This window comes from Melitaea cinxia, chromosome 19 (assembly GCF_905220565.1).
Source record: "Melitaea cinxia chromosome 19, ilMelCinx1.1, whole genome shotgun sequence".
In the NCBI taxonomy this organism is placed as follows: domain Eukaryota; kingdom Metazoa; phylum Arthropoda; class Insecta; order Lepidoptera; family Nymphalidae; genus Melitaea; species Melitaea cinxia.
In genome coordinates this window covers 10,062,323-10,077,217 of record NC_059412.1, presented here as the reverse complement: position 1 = coordinate 10,077,217, position 14,895 = coordinate 10,062,323, and the positions used below count along the sequence as shown (strand labels likewise).

At 33.1% G+C, this 14,895-nt stretch overlaps 1 protein-coding gene across 1 annotated transcript in view; it reads left to right on the top strand.

Moving 5' to 3' along the window:
- LOC123662627 (carbonic anhydrase-related protein 10-like) overlaps positions 1-14,895 on the top strand; it is an 81,161-nt gene that overhangs the window by 53,999 nt on the left and 12,267 nt on the right. Inside the window, exons 4-5 of the mRNA XM_045597443.1 lie at positions 7,836-7,972; positions 13,259-13,450. Of these exons, the coding sequence (XP_045453399.1) occupies positions 7,836-7,972; positions 13,259-13,450 (329 nt within the window). The remainder of the gene's footprint in view (positions 1-7,835; positions 7,973-13,258; positions 13,451-14,895) is intronic.

The following is a 14,895-nucleotide window of genomic DNA, read 5'->3' as shown; positions in this document are numbered from 1 at the left end:
AATAACTAAGCAAATAAATGCTTGAGCTATAATTTTATTAAAACAATTAATACATAAAAAAATAATAAGTATACACAAAATATGAATATAATATATTTAAAATCTTTATCCGTTCTGCCAAAAGACACATATCTCGACATCACGTCAAAGTCAAGGCAATAAATATTGAATAGAACAGTCATCGCAATAAGAGACTCTAATCTGATTTCAAACATTTAATTATATTATGAGAGTTACGGATGTTACATTCAGAAATTTTTCGTTTATTTAAACCACCTTTTCACGTTCAAGTTTTTTTATCATATTTTAAGATTTGTATCAGTTTTGTGTGTGGACATCCATGGTACAGTCCGACTGGTGATAAGCGGATGCCGCAGACGCAACTGTAGCTTACAAGACGCTGTTGCCGACCCTTTCTCCGCTGTCATATTTCTGCCTATTTCGCCATGATCTTCCATAGTTTAAGGCACTACCACAGTCTGATTTGAATTTTAATCTGGACATGTCTCTTTTGTTAGTTAGCATTTAAATTTGTAATTATGACAATTATTAAAATATTTGATTTTTTGTTGATAATACTCTTATTATTTATTCGTTAAATACCGGAATAGTACAAAGATGGTAATACCGTCTCCTGAATGGTTAATATTCATTTACGATAAGTCAGTCGCTATAATTGTTGTCTGTTTTGCAGGGTAGTTACACAATAAATACAACAGTATTCATTTATACTTCTAACTCCTTTAATTTTATAAGATTGTATTGTACTAACTGTATTTATTATTATTTGTTGAAGTACCGGAAGAGCATAATTATGGAGACACTACCTTTCCAATAGTTAACACTAATTTTCTGATTGGTCAGTCGCCATCTTTATCATCAATTAGCGGGATTGATGTCCTATAAATATGATAATTTGTAAGTGAAGAGGCAGTTATTACTATTTATTGTGCAGTTAGCGTTGCTACTCGATACGTGGCGTGATAGCTTATTCAACATAGTTAAAAGTGTGTATTGTGAATGAATAATTATAGGTTTGAAGTTAGAAATAAGTGTTACATTAAGTATCTCATTAAAATTATACGGAGTACATAATCGGATGGTTTAAAAACTTTTTAAATTGACGTTTTATTATAAAAAGTCTCCTAAGTTTATAAAAATGCAATGCAAGTGAAATATCGCGTCTCTCCTAGTATTATACTAACCACCTTAATGTATACCCAAGAAAACACTCAAAAACCGTGCCACGTGAAATAACGGGGTAATGACGCCGCAGTGATCTTGATAACATCTTAATGATAGGTCGCCCGTATCATTATATCGAATAGACTGTTCAAATGATTCCACCTCACTTAGATATCTATTTTCGTGAAACGTTTTACATAGTTGTTTGATGAACGAAAAAATTATTACCATGAAAAAGTATGAAATTCAGTTTTGCTCATAGAATATTTATTTTTTGATAGAAGAATTTTTGAATTTAATTCATAGAAAGTAATTTTATTAAAATTAGACAGGGAAACACTAGCGAGATAATTTAATTTAAGCCACATTTAATACATATCGTAATTATTTAATCTGCATACAAAATATCAAGAAAAATTAGAAGTATGAAACAATTGACAGGCGCCAAAATCAAATCGGTGTAAAGGACCTGTGGTTTAATTTAATACATCTTGGTTGTGCCTATGTTAGCTGTGTGGTTACGGCAGTACAGAATATAGCCACCCTCTCTCTTCCCGTGGGTGTCGTAAGATGCGACTAAGGGATAACACAGTTAGTTCCACTACCACCTTGGAACTCGTAAAGCCGACCGCTCGATGATGGCATAACCATGCAGCTGCTGGCTTTGAAATACGCAGGCCGAAGATGGGCAGCAGCGTCTTCGGTGCGACAAAACTAGCCCTGCGGTCACGGGCGCGAACTTGGGGAGGCCTATGTCCAGCAGTGGACTGCGATAGGCTGAAGTGAGTGATTGTACCAACCCTTTAGAATACGAGTCTTCATATTTTGGATCTTTTTTCCATATTATTATTTGATTTTTATTTAGCCTGTTAAATTATACACTTTTTTTTACTTTTATGATGAAAAAATGATATACAATATTCTGGAAAATCTAATTATAATTTAAGGATGTATTGAAAGAAAAATACAGGATCGCATTTAAATTATTTATTAATTAAATGCTATTCGTAATTTTCAGGGTTTAATCAAAATAGTTCTGAGCTTTATATTACAACATCCAATTCTCATTACCGTCAGATGACAAAAATTCAGCTAATGTAACGGTAATAGCGGTCCGGGAATATCCGATAGTGTACGCCAATGGTACCCTAACATTACATTAAGTACGTGTCTCCATTATAAGACGGTAAACGACTGCTAATTTTGTTTTTCAAGATAAAATGTTTGAAGCTCTAAGATCATTTCATAGAATTCTGAAATTATGCAAGCGTTTAACATGTTTTCACAAATTAAGATAGAAGTGAAAAGTTTGTTTGTTGAAAGTGCTTCTGGACTTAAATTATACTTCTAGTGTCCGTTAATCTGCTAATAGATTTTGACATTTATGTTTTCTTTAAAAAACCTGTTTAATAGGCTATAAAACATCACGATTTTAATTACAAGAAGAGGGAGTCATATTTTAGATACATAGTACAGAACAACTGCGCATATTTGAAATTAAAAAGTAGGCAATCGACAAGCGATTATAAAGCGATCAATCGATGTTAATACGGATTAGTTGACCGTGATCGATTATTGCAAATTACTTTATTTAAGGTTATTTATCCATGTTTGTGACTATTTTTTATCGTCATAATATACGACGAGTAAGAGTACGAGTAGTAATTGTATCTTAGATTACAATAAATTAATTTGAGGAAATAGAGTGGATATCATATTATACTAAAACGATTTTCATTCTTCTACGTTTGTTCTTGGTAATTATCAAGACAAATTTTACTAGTTTTTGTTTCGACGTTTCTTCACTGCTTATATTAAATCAAATTCAAATAATATTCTCAACAATTAAAGAAATATTTTCCAGTATATGATAATTATTTATCATTATTTAAATTAAAATGTGCAATGCGAACAGTCCCGAACATTACATTACACGCGACTCAGTGCGCTATGATGGGCAAATTTCGCGGTTTCCCAAATTCCCATTGAATGCGATATCAGTGTAACGGTATTGAATAGGCTTTTATATTTGAGTAACGAGAATATCGACTCGTCATCGCTTAAAACTATCCTAGTGGCACAAAGTTATTCGGCTATGAAATTTGATGCGAATCCTGCCGCCATAATTACATATTTATAACTGTATTCCGGAAATTGTAAATGATTGAATGGATAATATTATAGTTTTTGATTATTAATTTGGCAACCATTTCGATCTTAATAGGTACGTTATTTATATATGCTAATTGGTTTATGAAATTAAGTTTATTACTTTTAAAACTATGAATAAAAGTAGCTATATATAGACGATAGAATATTTACCGCTGATTTATTGGTCCTATTGACATCGTCATAAATTTGGTTCCTTGTTAGATTAGACATTTGTATTTAGACAGTATTTATTTCAGGCATGATTTTTTGCGGTCACCAACCCGCCTGCCCAGCGTGGTGACTATGGGCAAAACACATGAGTTCACGTTATTTTTGGCGTAAACTTGTGGAGGCCTATGTCCAGCAGTGAACTGTATAGGCTGTAATGATGATGATGATGATGATGGTTTTTTTGACTTCATGGTCTCGCCACCACCTAATAGAGTTTGTTAAGCTTAATCATACCAGGTTTCTCATCAAAAGCACTTAATAACGATTATTACTAAGGAAAAATATACACAAATCTTTAGTAAACTCATCTATATGAAAGGTTTTTGTTCTACAATGAGACGTCTTGAGGCTATCCGACGATAGCAATGGTCGTTGCGCGTGCAGTCGCGGTTCGATACTCACTCATGATAAACATTTGTATTGGCCATATAAACATTTGTCGTGGTAGTGATTGTGATTGTGTATTGTATATTTCTAGACTTCCGACACATTGGAAATTCTACTGGGGGGCGTTGAATGTGAAGCGTTATTATTATTATACTGTTTATACTATATGTCACTCCATCCTATTATTATTATTATTTCTGTTCTTTTCGGTTCAGTTGTGATTGACTTATTAATTATAATTCATATAAACTACGCACTTTTAAGTCCTTCAATATTTTTCAAAGCTAAATTTACTTTTAAAAGTTCTAAACTAAGTTAAAATTCGTCTCACACGTTCGTGGATTGGAAAGTGGTCCCTGCTTTCCATTCTGGATTCTGTGTGTAATGTATTTTTATTGCTATATAATAGCACTTAACGTCCCTATCATATCCATCCAGTATCGGGTAACGGGAAACGCTAAAAACGCAGAAGAATAAACTCGCGAACTCATATTTACATATTGGTCCTTTAAAATACCATCATACCTTCGAACCGAACTGCGTTAAATACAATAAAATAAGTAAATAATGATACCTAAAATACATTTAAATGTTATTTTCTAGGTATCTCACGTTTAGTCGCATTTTTGTTGCTACCATTCCACTTCTATGCGCTGTAGCGTGATTTTTATAGCCGTGGATAACCTTAGAAAATGCAAAATCCCAGTGGGTGATAAAGTACAAACTCAACTTGTCGTTTCATAACGTTAGTGTGGAATTATAAAATATACTTTGTACTATACTAGCTATGCCACGCGGTTTCAGCCGAGTTGATTTGAAAAGAAAACATACTAAAATATTCTTTCCACGGTAAAAAGACAACACAAAAATATTTCTTCAATTCGAACTACTAGCTCCTGAGATTAGCGCGTTCAATTTTTTTTTATGTCACTAGGTTGGCAAACAAGCGTACGGCTCACCTGATGGTAAGCGATTACCGTAGCTTATAGACACCTGCAACACCAGAAGCATCGCAAGCGCGTTACCGACCCAATCCCCAATCCCCCAGGAGCTCTGGTCACCTTACTCACCAACAGGAACACAATACTGCTTGAAAATAGTATTATTTTGCTGTGATCTTCTGTAAGGTCGAGGTACTACCCTAGTTGGGCTACTCCATATTTTGAGCAGGAAATTCCTGCTGTGCCCTACCTCAGTTGAACAAAGAAACAAACAAAACTTGGGAGCTTTATTAAGCGACTTCAAAAGAGGAGGAGGTTCCTCAATTCGACTGTATATATGTATATTTTTTATAACGGGGATAACTTCGTCGCTTATGAACCGATTTTGATGATTCTTTTTTCGTTGGAAAGAAGGTATCTCAAGAGTGCTACCATGATAAGGAAACCAAGATCTGATAACAGAATCCCAGAGAAATCGAGAGGAATCCTCGAAAATCGTAGTGTCGACTAGTGCGCTTGTTAATTTTTTTCGTCTACTTACGTTGTATTACTTGTCGATGTAATTGAAGTCGTTTTTTTTGTTAGCAAACACGATTAAATTTATATTAGCTTATAGTATAGATTTTGAACGGATTGAAAAACTAGATAATAGAGAATTAAGCTTTGGTATTATTGAATAGCATTAATATTACTTTTGCAGCGCTTTTATAGAACAAAGTATTTTAATTTTTTTTTAAATTTATTAACTACTAACATTTACACGCACGCACTAAACATTTAAATTAGATTATTTTCGTAAGTAAAAATTTAACAAAACAAAAATTTAAATAAAAATTTAACCACAAAATTATGTAATATAACGTTAAATGATTTTCCTTTTCTTCTTCTTTATAAACTACTAGCTGATCCGGCAAACGTTGTCTTGCCGCTAAACGCTATTTTAAAATAGGGGTTGGTGGTAGAAGGGTGAAAATTTAGGGTTGTATGTATTTTTTAATGTTGTATCATAAAAAAATTGAAATTAAAAATATTGTCTAAAAAATAAAAAAAATTTAGGGGTGGACTACCCCTAACATTTAGGGGGATGAAAAATAGATGTTGGCCGATTCTCATAGATACCGGATAAGCACAAAAAATTTCATCAAAATCGGTCAAGCCGTTTCGGAGGAGTATGGCAACGAAAACTGTGACACGAGAATTTTATGTATTAGATGGAACCATATTTTCCCCGACTTGTCTCCGACGATTCCACCAATAACAATTTCTATAAATGAATTAAAATCTTAATAGGCTTTAGATTTTGGAACGCTAATAATCATATACGCTAGGATATTATTAAGGATATTCGTTAATCCATATCCTTAATTTTATAATTTTCAATGGTGTTAAATGTGGACTCATTAATTTTTTGGTGTCACGAACTCGTAGATGAAGTACACGAAGGTGTTCAATCTATGCGATCGAAATTACGATTCACGTTTCAGACAGTATTATATTTCCTACTATGAGTAACGATCGTTATCAGGTGTATATGATATCAACCGGAACCGATAGCTTAACGTGCTTACCAACAAACGGCCACTGGAAAGAAATATTTGTACTACTTTAAACTGAGGTAGGGCACAGCAGGAATTTCCTGCTCAAAATATGGAGCAGCTCGACTGGGGTAGTACCTCGACCTTACAGAAGATCACAGCTAAATAATACTGTTTTCAAGCAGTATTGTGTTCCTGTTGGTGAGTAAGGTGACCAGAGCTCCTAGGGGGATTGGGGATTGGGTTGGCAACGCGCTTGCGATGCTTCTGGTGTTGCAGGTGTCTATAAGCTATGGTAATCGCTTACCATCAGGTGAGCCGTACGCTTGTTTGCTGACCTAGTGACATAAAAAAAAACAAATGAAATATCCATCCTGAGTGGGAATCGAAACCGCAAACCGCCGAAATACAGTCGCGTACATGGCACACGCACCACTACACCAGAGCGGTTGTTATAACGATAAACAGTTTTATTGATCGAGATTATAATCTTCGTTCAAATTTTCAGGTAAAATAAACAGTACTAATTAATTTAACGAATTACTTATACTTCCACAACACGCAAAACACTAAGCAAATTATGACTACCGTAGAAGCACACTTGCTTCATTTTTTATCATTTAATAATCTATCATTTTTTGAGGAGTTTTAATTACTTGTTAACATCTCAGTACCCAACATTTTATAGTCAAACAGAGAGGTACTTTTTAAGCGTCATCAAGACAAGTTGACATAATAACGCTAACGATAGCGTACGTTAAGATTTTATAACAGTCATTATCATTCAGTCGGTGACTAACGAGTGTCGGTTCACACACCATTTGTTACTATCGCAGTCATTATACTAATGTACATGTGACAATATATCAATGTTGTGTTAAATGATAATGCGACAACTCTGGTAAAATAATGAATAAATACTTCTTGGATTGATTTATGTACTAGACACATTGAAGTACTCATGTGTATTGCCTTTAATAAATTGGTACAACTCAGCCTGTAATATTCCACTGCTGGGCATAGGCCTCTTTCTTCATGTAGGAGAAGTGGAGCTTAATCTACTACGCCGCTCCACTGCGGGTTTTCCGGTTCGCGGCGGCAAACCGGTGACATCTATCCCAAGCGGGAATCGAACCCGCAAACCGTCGGTGTTTTATGCGACTTAACGAACCACTACACCAGAGCGGTTTTTTATTTGTAATTAGTAGAGAAAAATTTACTTTTCCCTACTGGTGATAAGATGGCTAGTGCATTTTTTGTTCAGTGTATAATCAATTAATTGTTTCAGTTTGGCGTTGTAAAATTTACAATATTATTAAGATTTATAATTAAAAATAATGTACTGCCTTAAATATAGTAGTAAATACATATATTTTTTTTATTAATTTTATATTATTTATTCTAGGTCCCGGGTTCTGGGGTCTTATCAATCCCCAGTGGAGCATGTGCAACAAGGGTCGACGTCAGAGCCCAGTCAATATCGAACCTGACAAGCTACTATTTGATCCTTGGCTGAGAGAGATACAGTTTGACAAACATAAGGTACTATTAAATTAATATGATTCATATAATTACTATATTTGAATACAGGTCTTTTATATAATTTTTTAATCGATCTTTGCTTTGAGTGATCAAACGAATATATAAAACTCCAGATTTATGAAACTTGTATGATTGAGGTAACTTTAATTTTAAAATTACTTACGATAAATTAGCGACGATTTAATGTAAAAATTACTTACGATTCAGCTTGTAATATTCCACTGCTGGGCATAGGTTTCGTTATCCATGTAAGAGAACAATTGCAGCTTAATTCATCACGCTGCTTCTCCGTGGGTTAGCGGATATATTCTATTACTTCTTCTTTTCTAAGTAACAATCGCTATCAGGTATTTATGATAACAACCGGGACCAACGGCTTAAAGTGCTTTCCGAAGCAGCTTCTTTAATAAATTAAAAGACATACATGTCATTTATGTACAAAATATCTAACATTACAAGAGAAATCACACCCAATTAAGAACCATTTAAGATTTTGAAGTAAAACTTCTATACGCACGCTTGACTCTGGGAGTAAGCTGGTGAATGCGTGACGAGAGCGTTATGAAAAGTACGACCGGGCGAAGCGAACGGAAGTTGAGAGGAAGATATTAGTTAGATGGAGCTAAATAAGTTTTACTTCAGTCGTGTGGTCTAAAGCACACTCGTTTTTTATGCTATTTCATTTGACTATTTTCTAATTATTTTAACTAATGCAGACTATTATGTAGTTATTTCTCAAAATCCGCATCGATTTTGTCAATTCGTTATGCTCGAAGCCGTGTAATCAGTGAGCTAATTAACATAGCAGCATCCACACTAAGCCCTTTTAAGCTATACCGACTAGCTGTTTCCAAACGCCCGCAGTGAGACATAAATACAATACACATAAAAACTAGTTACATTGTCAAATATAATTCATCTAATTTTAAATTTAGCTAAGTTGGTATGGTGAAAATAATATAAGCACTAGAAATGTTACATATCACAATTATAATTAGTTCTACACAAAACCCAGTCATCATCATCGTTCATCATTTCAGCCTATTGCAGTCCACTGCTGGACATAGGCCTCCACAAGTACGCACCAGACATTATGGCGCGAACTAATGGGTTTTGCTTATAGTCACCACGCTGGGCAGGCGGGTTGGTGACCGCAGGGCTGGCTTTCTCGCACCGAAGACGCTGCTGCCCGTCTTCGGCCTGTGTATTTCAAAGCCAGCAGTTGCTTGGTTATCCCCCCACCACTCGGATTTATAAGTTCCAAGGTGATAGTGGAACTTTGTTATCCCTTAGTCGCCCCTTACGACACCCACGGGAAGAAAGGGAGTGGCTATATTCTTTTACTATTTACACTAATTTAAAAATAGCTTTTAATAAAAACCTTTACTAAAGAAATTAAATATCAAAAATATAAATCAAGTGTACCAACGTAAATAAATTTACAAATCTATTTTTAAAAAAATCGCAGCTAAACGTTAAAATTTAGTGTGATAATAAATATACCTAAATGGCAAGTCCACAGCAAACGCTACTCGCTCCGCAAAAACTAACCGGACGCAGATAGGCTATCGCTGGAATATATTAGCGTGGCTCGACGTTTCAGACTTAATGAATTTGCTTGCGAAATATAATGTCATATAAAACAATAACGTCAGTTGAAAGACAAAACATTGATAATCTATCTTTTTTTTTAATGTGAATATATGTTCATACAAGTATCGAGGGTAATTATCTACTATTTTTATTATATCTAATATGATATAAATATTGTTGCAATGTACTAATATTATAAAGAGGAAAGATTTGATTGTTTGTTTGCACTGAATAGGCTCCGAAACTACTGAGCGCATTTGAAAAATTCTTTGACTGTTGGGAAGCAACTCTATACGCTGGTGACAAAGGCTATATTATATTTTCAAAAAAAAAATAGAGAAAAACTATTTTGAAATATTTGTTAAATACCCGTGCGACGCCGGGGCAGGATGCTAGTGTTTTATAAGTGTTAAACTTGTGTAAAAACAGCTTATTTTCAAGATAGTAGCATATTGTCAAAATATTTTTATGTATAAAATTTTAATGTTAATAATATTCTTCTTGGTTTTTCAAAGTAATAAAAAAAATAACGAAAACATCTACATCAATATCAGTATGGATTTTAAACTATATTGTACAAGATAAACAGATAAGAACACGTGTAGCTCCGTTGACGACTGTCGTGTTAATGTTGCCCAAATCTCGATTTAATATTTACGAAATTACAAATTACGTATACACGTACACATGCAAACATTAGCCAACATGAATAGAATAATTTATATCTGGTAGTTCACAAACTCATATTCTTCTCATGCTCAACTTGTCTAGTTTGGAGGAACAGGAGGCTGAAGAGGGTCCTTTACTAAAGTTAAGCAATACACAAAAAGTATTGATAAAAAATGTTATACAAAGAGCAAAACACTCACTTACTACTGCTACAAGCATAAAATGTTAAAATTACAACCCTATTTTCTATTTTAAACTAGATCTGTTATCAGTTGATTAAAGTTTTATCATCACATCATTTCATTAGTTATTTTTATTACGAAGGTTACATAAACACGTTTAAAATATTAGTTTTAAATTACAAAAAAAAAAAAATTAATTAATAACACCACACAAATATCTAAAGATCTGCACTTATATAATTTAATATAAATAAAATTCGATCACCGCTAAAAATTTAATAAATAAATCTTTATAGGTTATTTGATTATCATTTAGACGAATACTTAAGTTAAAGTATAATAAAGCGCCGAATAGAAGCTTATATTTGTTTGTATTATTTTTTTTTTTTTATAATTCGATCCGATAAAAAATCACTTTTTCATATTCTGTTTTTATAATAAGCAGCTGAAGAAAACAATTTGTATCTAGTTAATATACAACCGTATAATTTTATCAACAACTTCTAACATAAACAGATTCAACATTACACAAGGGCACTCCGCCCTTACAAACATCTATATAACGGCATTATGGATGTGGCACGTTAAATTTAAATATGTTTTGATATTTATATATTTTTTTTGGAAAGAAGTTTTTAATCACGTGGTACGTGCACTGAGTGGGATGGGTGCGAGATCGAAAAAAGCATAAGAAAACATTTACTTGATACTTTTTGCGTAAGCGTACATATTTTTTTTTTGTTTTTGTATATATATATATATATATATATATATATATACTAAAACAACATATATATACAAAATATATATATATATATGTATATATATATTCCATGTAAATCTTTGTGCTTTTTATATATAAATAAATTTTATTACCCTATAAATTATAACTGTACAGCAAATGCCTACCAAAAAGCGAAAGGAAATTCGTTCCGACCGGGGTCCATATACCTCTCTCGCCGTTTCTTTTTTATTTCTTTGAGTATCGATCGCATTCGAAAATACATATTCATCATAAAAGAATATCCAATATATATTTTAAGACTATAAACGATTAGGACATAATTGAATCTATTTTCTGAGGTAGGGCACAGTAGAAACTTTTCTGCTCAAAATATGGAGTAGCCCAGCTAGGGTAGTACCTCGAGAAGACCACAGCTAAATAATATTGTTTTCAAGCAGTATTATGTTTCTGTATGTGTCTGTAAGGTGATCAGAGCTGCTCGGGTGGATTGAGGATAGGCTCGGCAACGCGCTTGCGATGCTTCTGGTATTGCAGGCATCTATAAGCTACGGTAATCGCTTACCACCAGGTGAGCCGTACGCTTGTTGCTGACCTAGTTGTATAAAAAAAATGTACGAATTTTATATAAACAATAATACTTTAATTTTATTATGGTTACTTTGTTATCAAAATATACTTCATATTTGATTTTTTACAGTTTTTTAAGCATTTAACGAAAAATTGCAGAATTAATTCAAATTTTTTAATTAACAAAGTAAAGCATTCATTTAAAAACGTAATTAAAACTTCGTTTTAGAATATGATTAGTACGATACGAATAAAAAAGAAATAACTATGTCTATGACATACAAAAAAGCATAAGTATACTACTTATGATTCATTACCAATCTTTCTACAAACTTAACATTTTTTCATCATATCCACGCTTCAGCCTTTAATACCTCAGGGCTGGATATAGACCTCTTTCTCCATGTAGGAGAAGGATCAAAGCTTAATCCACCACGCTGCTCCGATGCAGGTTGGCGGATATATTCCCTAATATCAGTAACGATCGCTATCAGGTCTACATAATAACAACCGGGACCGATGGCTTAACGTGCTCTCCAAGGCACAGTGGGGAGACCCACAAAGACTGCACAAACACCCAGACCACGGCAAATATCTATATGGCCAATGCAAACATTTGTCATGTGCGGGGATCGAACCCGCAATTGCCAGCGCAATGTTCACAGCACTGGTTTGTGACTGTACTGTTGTAGCACCAACGCGTCGTCGTTTTCATCATATGTATACATTAAATATGAATAGCACATTATTTGTAAAATGCCACTTCTAGCTAATACTTACATCAGTTGTGCCAACGCTTGCGTGTTATCAAGCAATATGTCATCTCGACTCAAAGCGCAAAAGTTACTAGGTTTTAATCAAGGTGTGCCCATTGATTGATAGGATCTGCCACCTTCCCCGCGATCATTGTAACGCGCCCTCGATATCAATTCTAATTCGTGTTGCTGAAAATATACAATTTCGTATACAAAATAAAAAATTGTGATATTGTATTGTGTTGTATCTTGCTACGATGTATACTTAAAGAGCTGTTCCTGGACAATATTAATTGATCTGTGGACGCTTATGATGCTTATGGAAGTGGTTATGAAGCTTCTAAATGGATCGATCAATTTAAAAATGGACGTTGTTTCGTTTTATATACTCGTATATATAAATTAACAGGACACTTCTTTTAAGACGATTGTTAGTTTATTTAAAAATCCTCCTGACTCTTATTGCTTCGAAATAAGTAAATTAATAAACGAACAAACTTTTCACACTCACTAGGATTCGGTCTTGGGTCCGGAAACACACACATTACACAAGCATAACGCCCAGACTACGGCAAACATCTGTATGGACTATAAAATGTTGCGCTGACGCGTCGTCAGAAATGTTTTTCACCAAAACATTTACTCCCGCAATCTTAGTTTCTAAATATAACTTTCAATCATAATTAATATCAATCATATTCAATCATAATTAATATCAATCATATTCAATCATAATTAATATCAATCATAATAAATTGTTAACCTTTCTAAACAGGTCAGTGGTGTTCTTCAAAACACTGGTCAGTCCCTCGTGTTCAGGGTCGAAAAGGACAGCAAGCATCAGGTCAACATCAGTGGAGGCCCTTTGTCCTACAGATACCAGTTCGAAGAGATTTACTTTCACTATGGTTTGGATGATAACAGAGGATCGGAACACCAGATCGATCACCATACCTTTCCTGGAGAAGTGAGTGCAGATTTTTATTGTTATTTATTAATTATATACTTAAACATATATTTAGAAATATACGAGTAACATCTTACCAGATTTGCATCAAATGTGAAATCGCGTCTTATCACTTAAAGTGAATTCGGACAAGCAACCATAAGTAGAAAAATTTTTCTGCTTTTTAGTAGTTTATGATGTACGTACAGAGGCAGGTTCATTTATAGGTTTTTTTATAATGCATTTTCTCTTTTTTATAAATACATATCGTTTGAGATTGTTATTGTTACACACAAAGTAAATTAAATAAGCGATAAAATAGGTATAAATTTCGTAGAGAACGACCAAAACTTTTTACATTATTTATATATTTGAATAATTATTTTATCATAAAATTAAAAGCTTGTTAGCTTGTTGTTTAGCGCTACAAGTTACATAACTTCTTAGTTAATTGTTGGCTTACTTGTAACTTGTTACCGTAAATTTAATTTTGGATTTGTATTGACAGTAAAAGGTAATTATTTTATGGTATAATAATATTTTACATGTTTAATATTTTTATTATTATACATTGACGTTTAACGTTTAAACGTTTATATAATTACTAAATATTATCTTGAGAGTGCATTATTTGTGAGTTTGATTTTTTTTTTCGTTCATACGTCACATCGAAGTGAAATAGGCTATAAAATATCTCAATGAGACTAATCGTAGCAATAACAACTATTATAGAACGAGTCTTTACAATTAATATAATTAAAAGTTAAAATATTAAGTGAATAGTTTCAATATTAAATTGAAACAAACTTTCCTAAAACCAAGCTAAAAATTTTAAACGATTTTTGTAAAGAAAGTCATCGTTATTTTATAAATGAAGCTAATATCAAGTTTCGGAATCAGTTTCATCGCAAATTACCACTTCAAAGTAGCTGTCGTTACAGTCGTTATTGGTCCCAGGAGAGACAAACTTGCTAACTAAACTCTATTTAAACCAACTTGTTTCGACACGATTGTTCTCGAGAAGTCTAATCCAACTAATATAAATGGAAAAGTTCGTCAGGATGAATGACTGGACAAACAGATATTTGTTATACTTTAACGCAAACACCACTAAACAGATTGGGGTAAAACCTTTCTACATGCGTGACTAGAATTACAGAATAATGCATATGTTATTCTTAAAACTATGTATGAAATCTAAGATTGTGCTTGTGTGTGCTTATATTAACCATCCACAATTAAAAAGTTTTACTTCTGAAGATATCTCCGCACAATGTTTTTAAATGTCATTTTACTATTTTTATCGTAATGCTATCATTACAATATAATTCTTTGAAATAAATAATAAATATTTAACTAATTTAATAACTTAATAATCAACACAAACACTACAAAAATGTAACATTATCATTTATTAAGAATTTAAAAAAAGGCAGACGTCTAGCCTTTACATATAAACACAACAA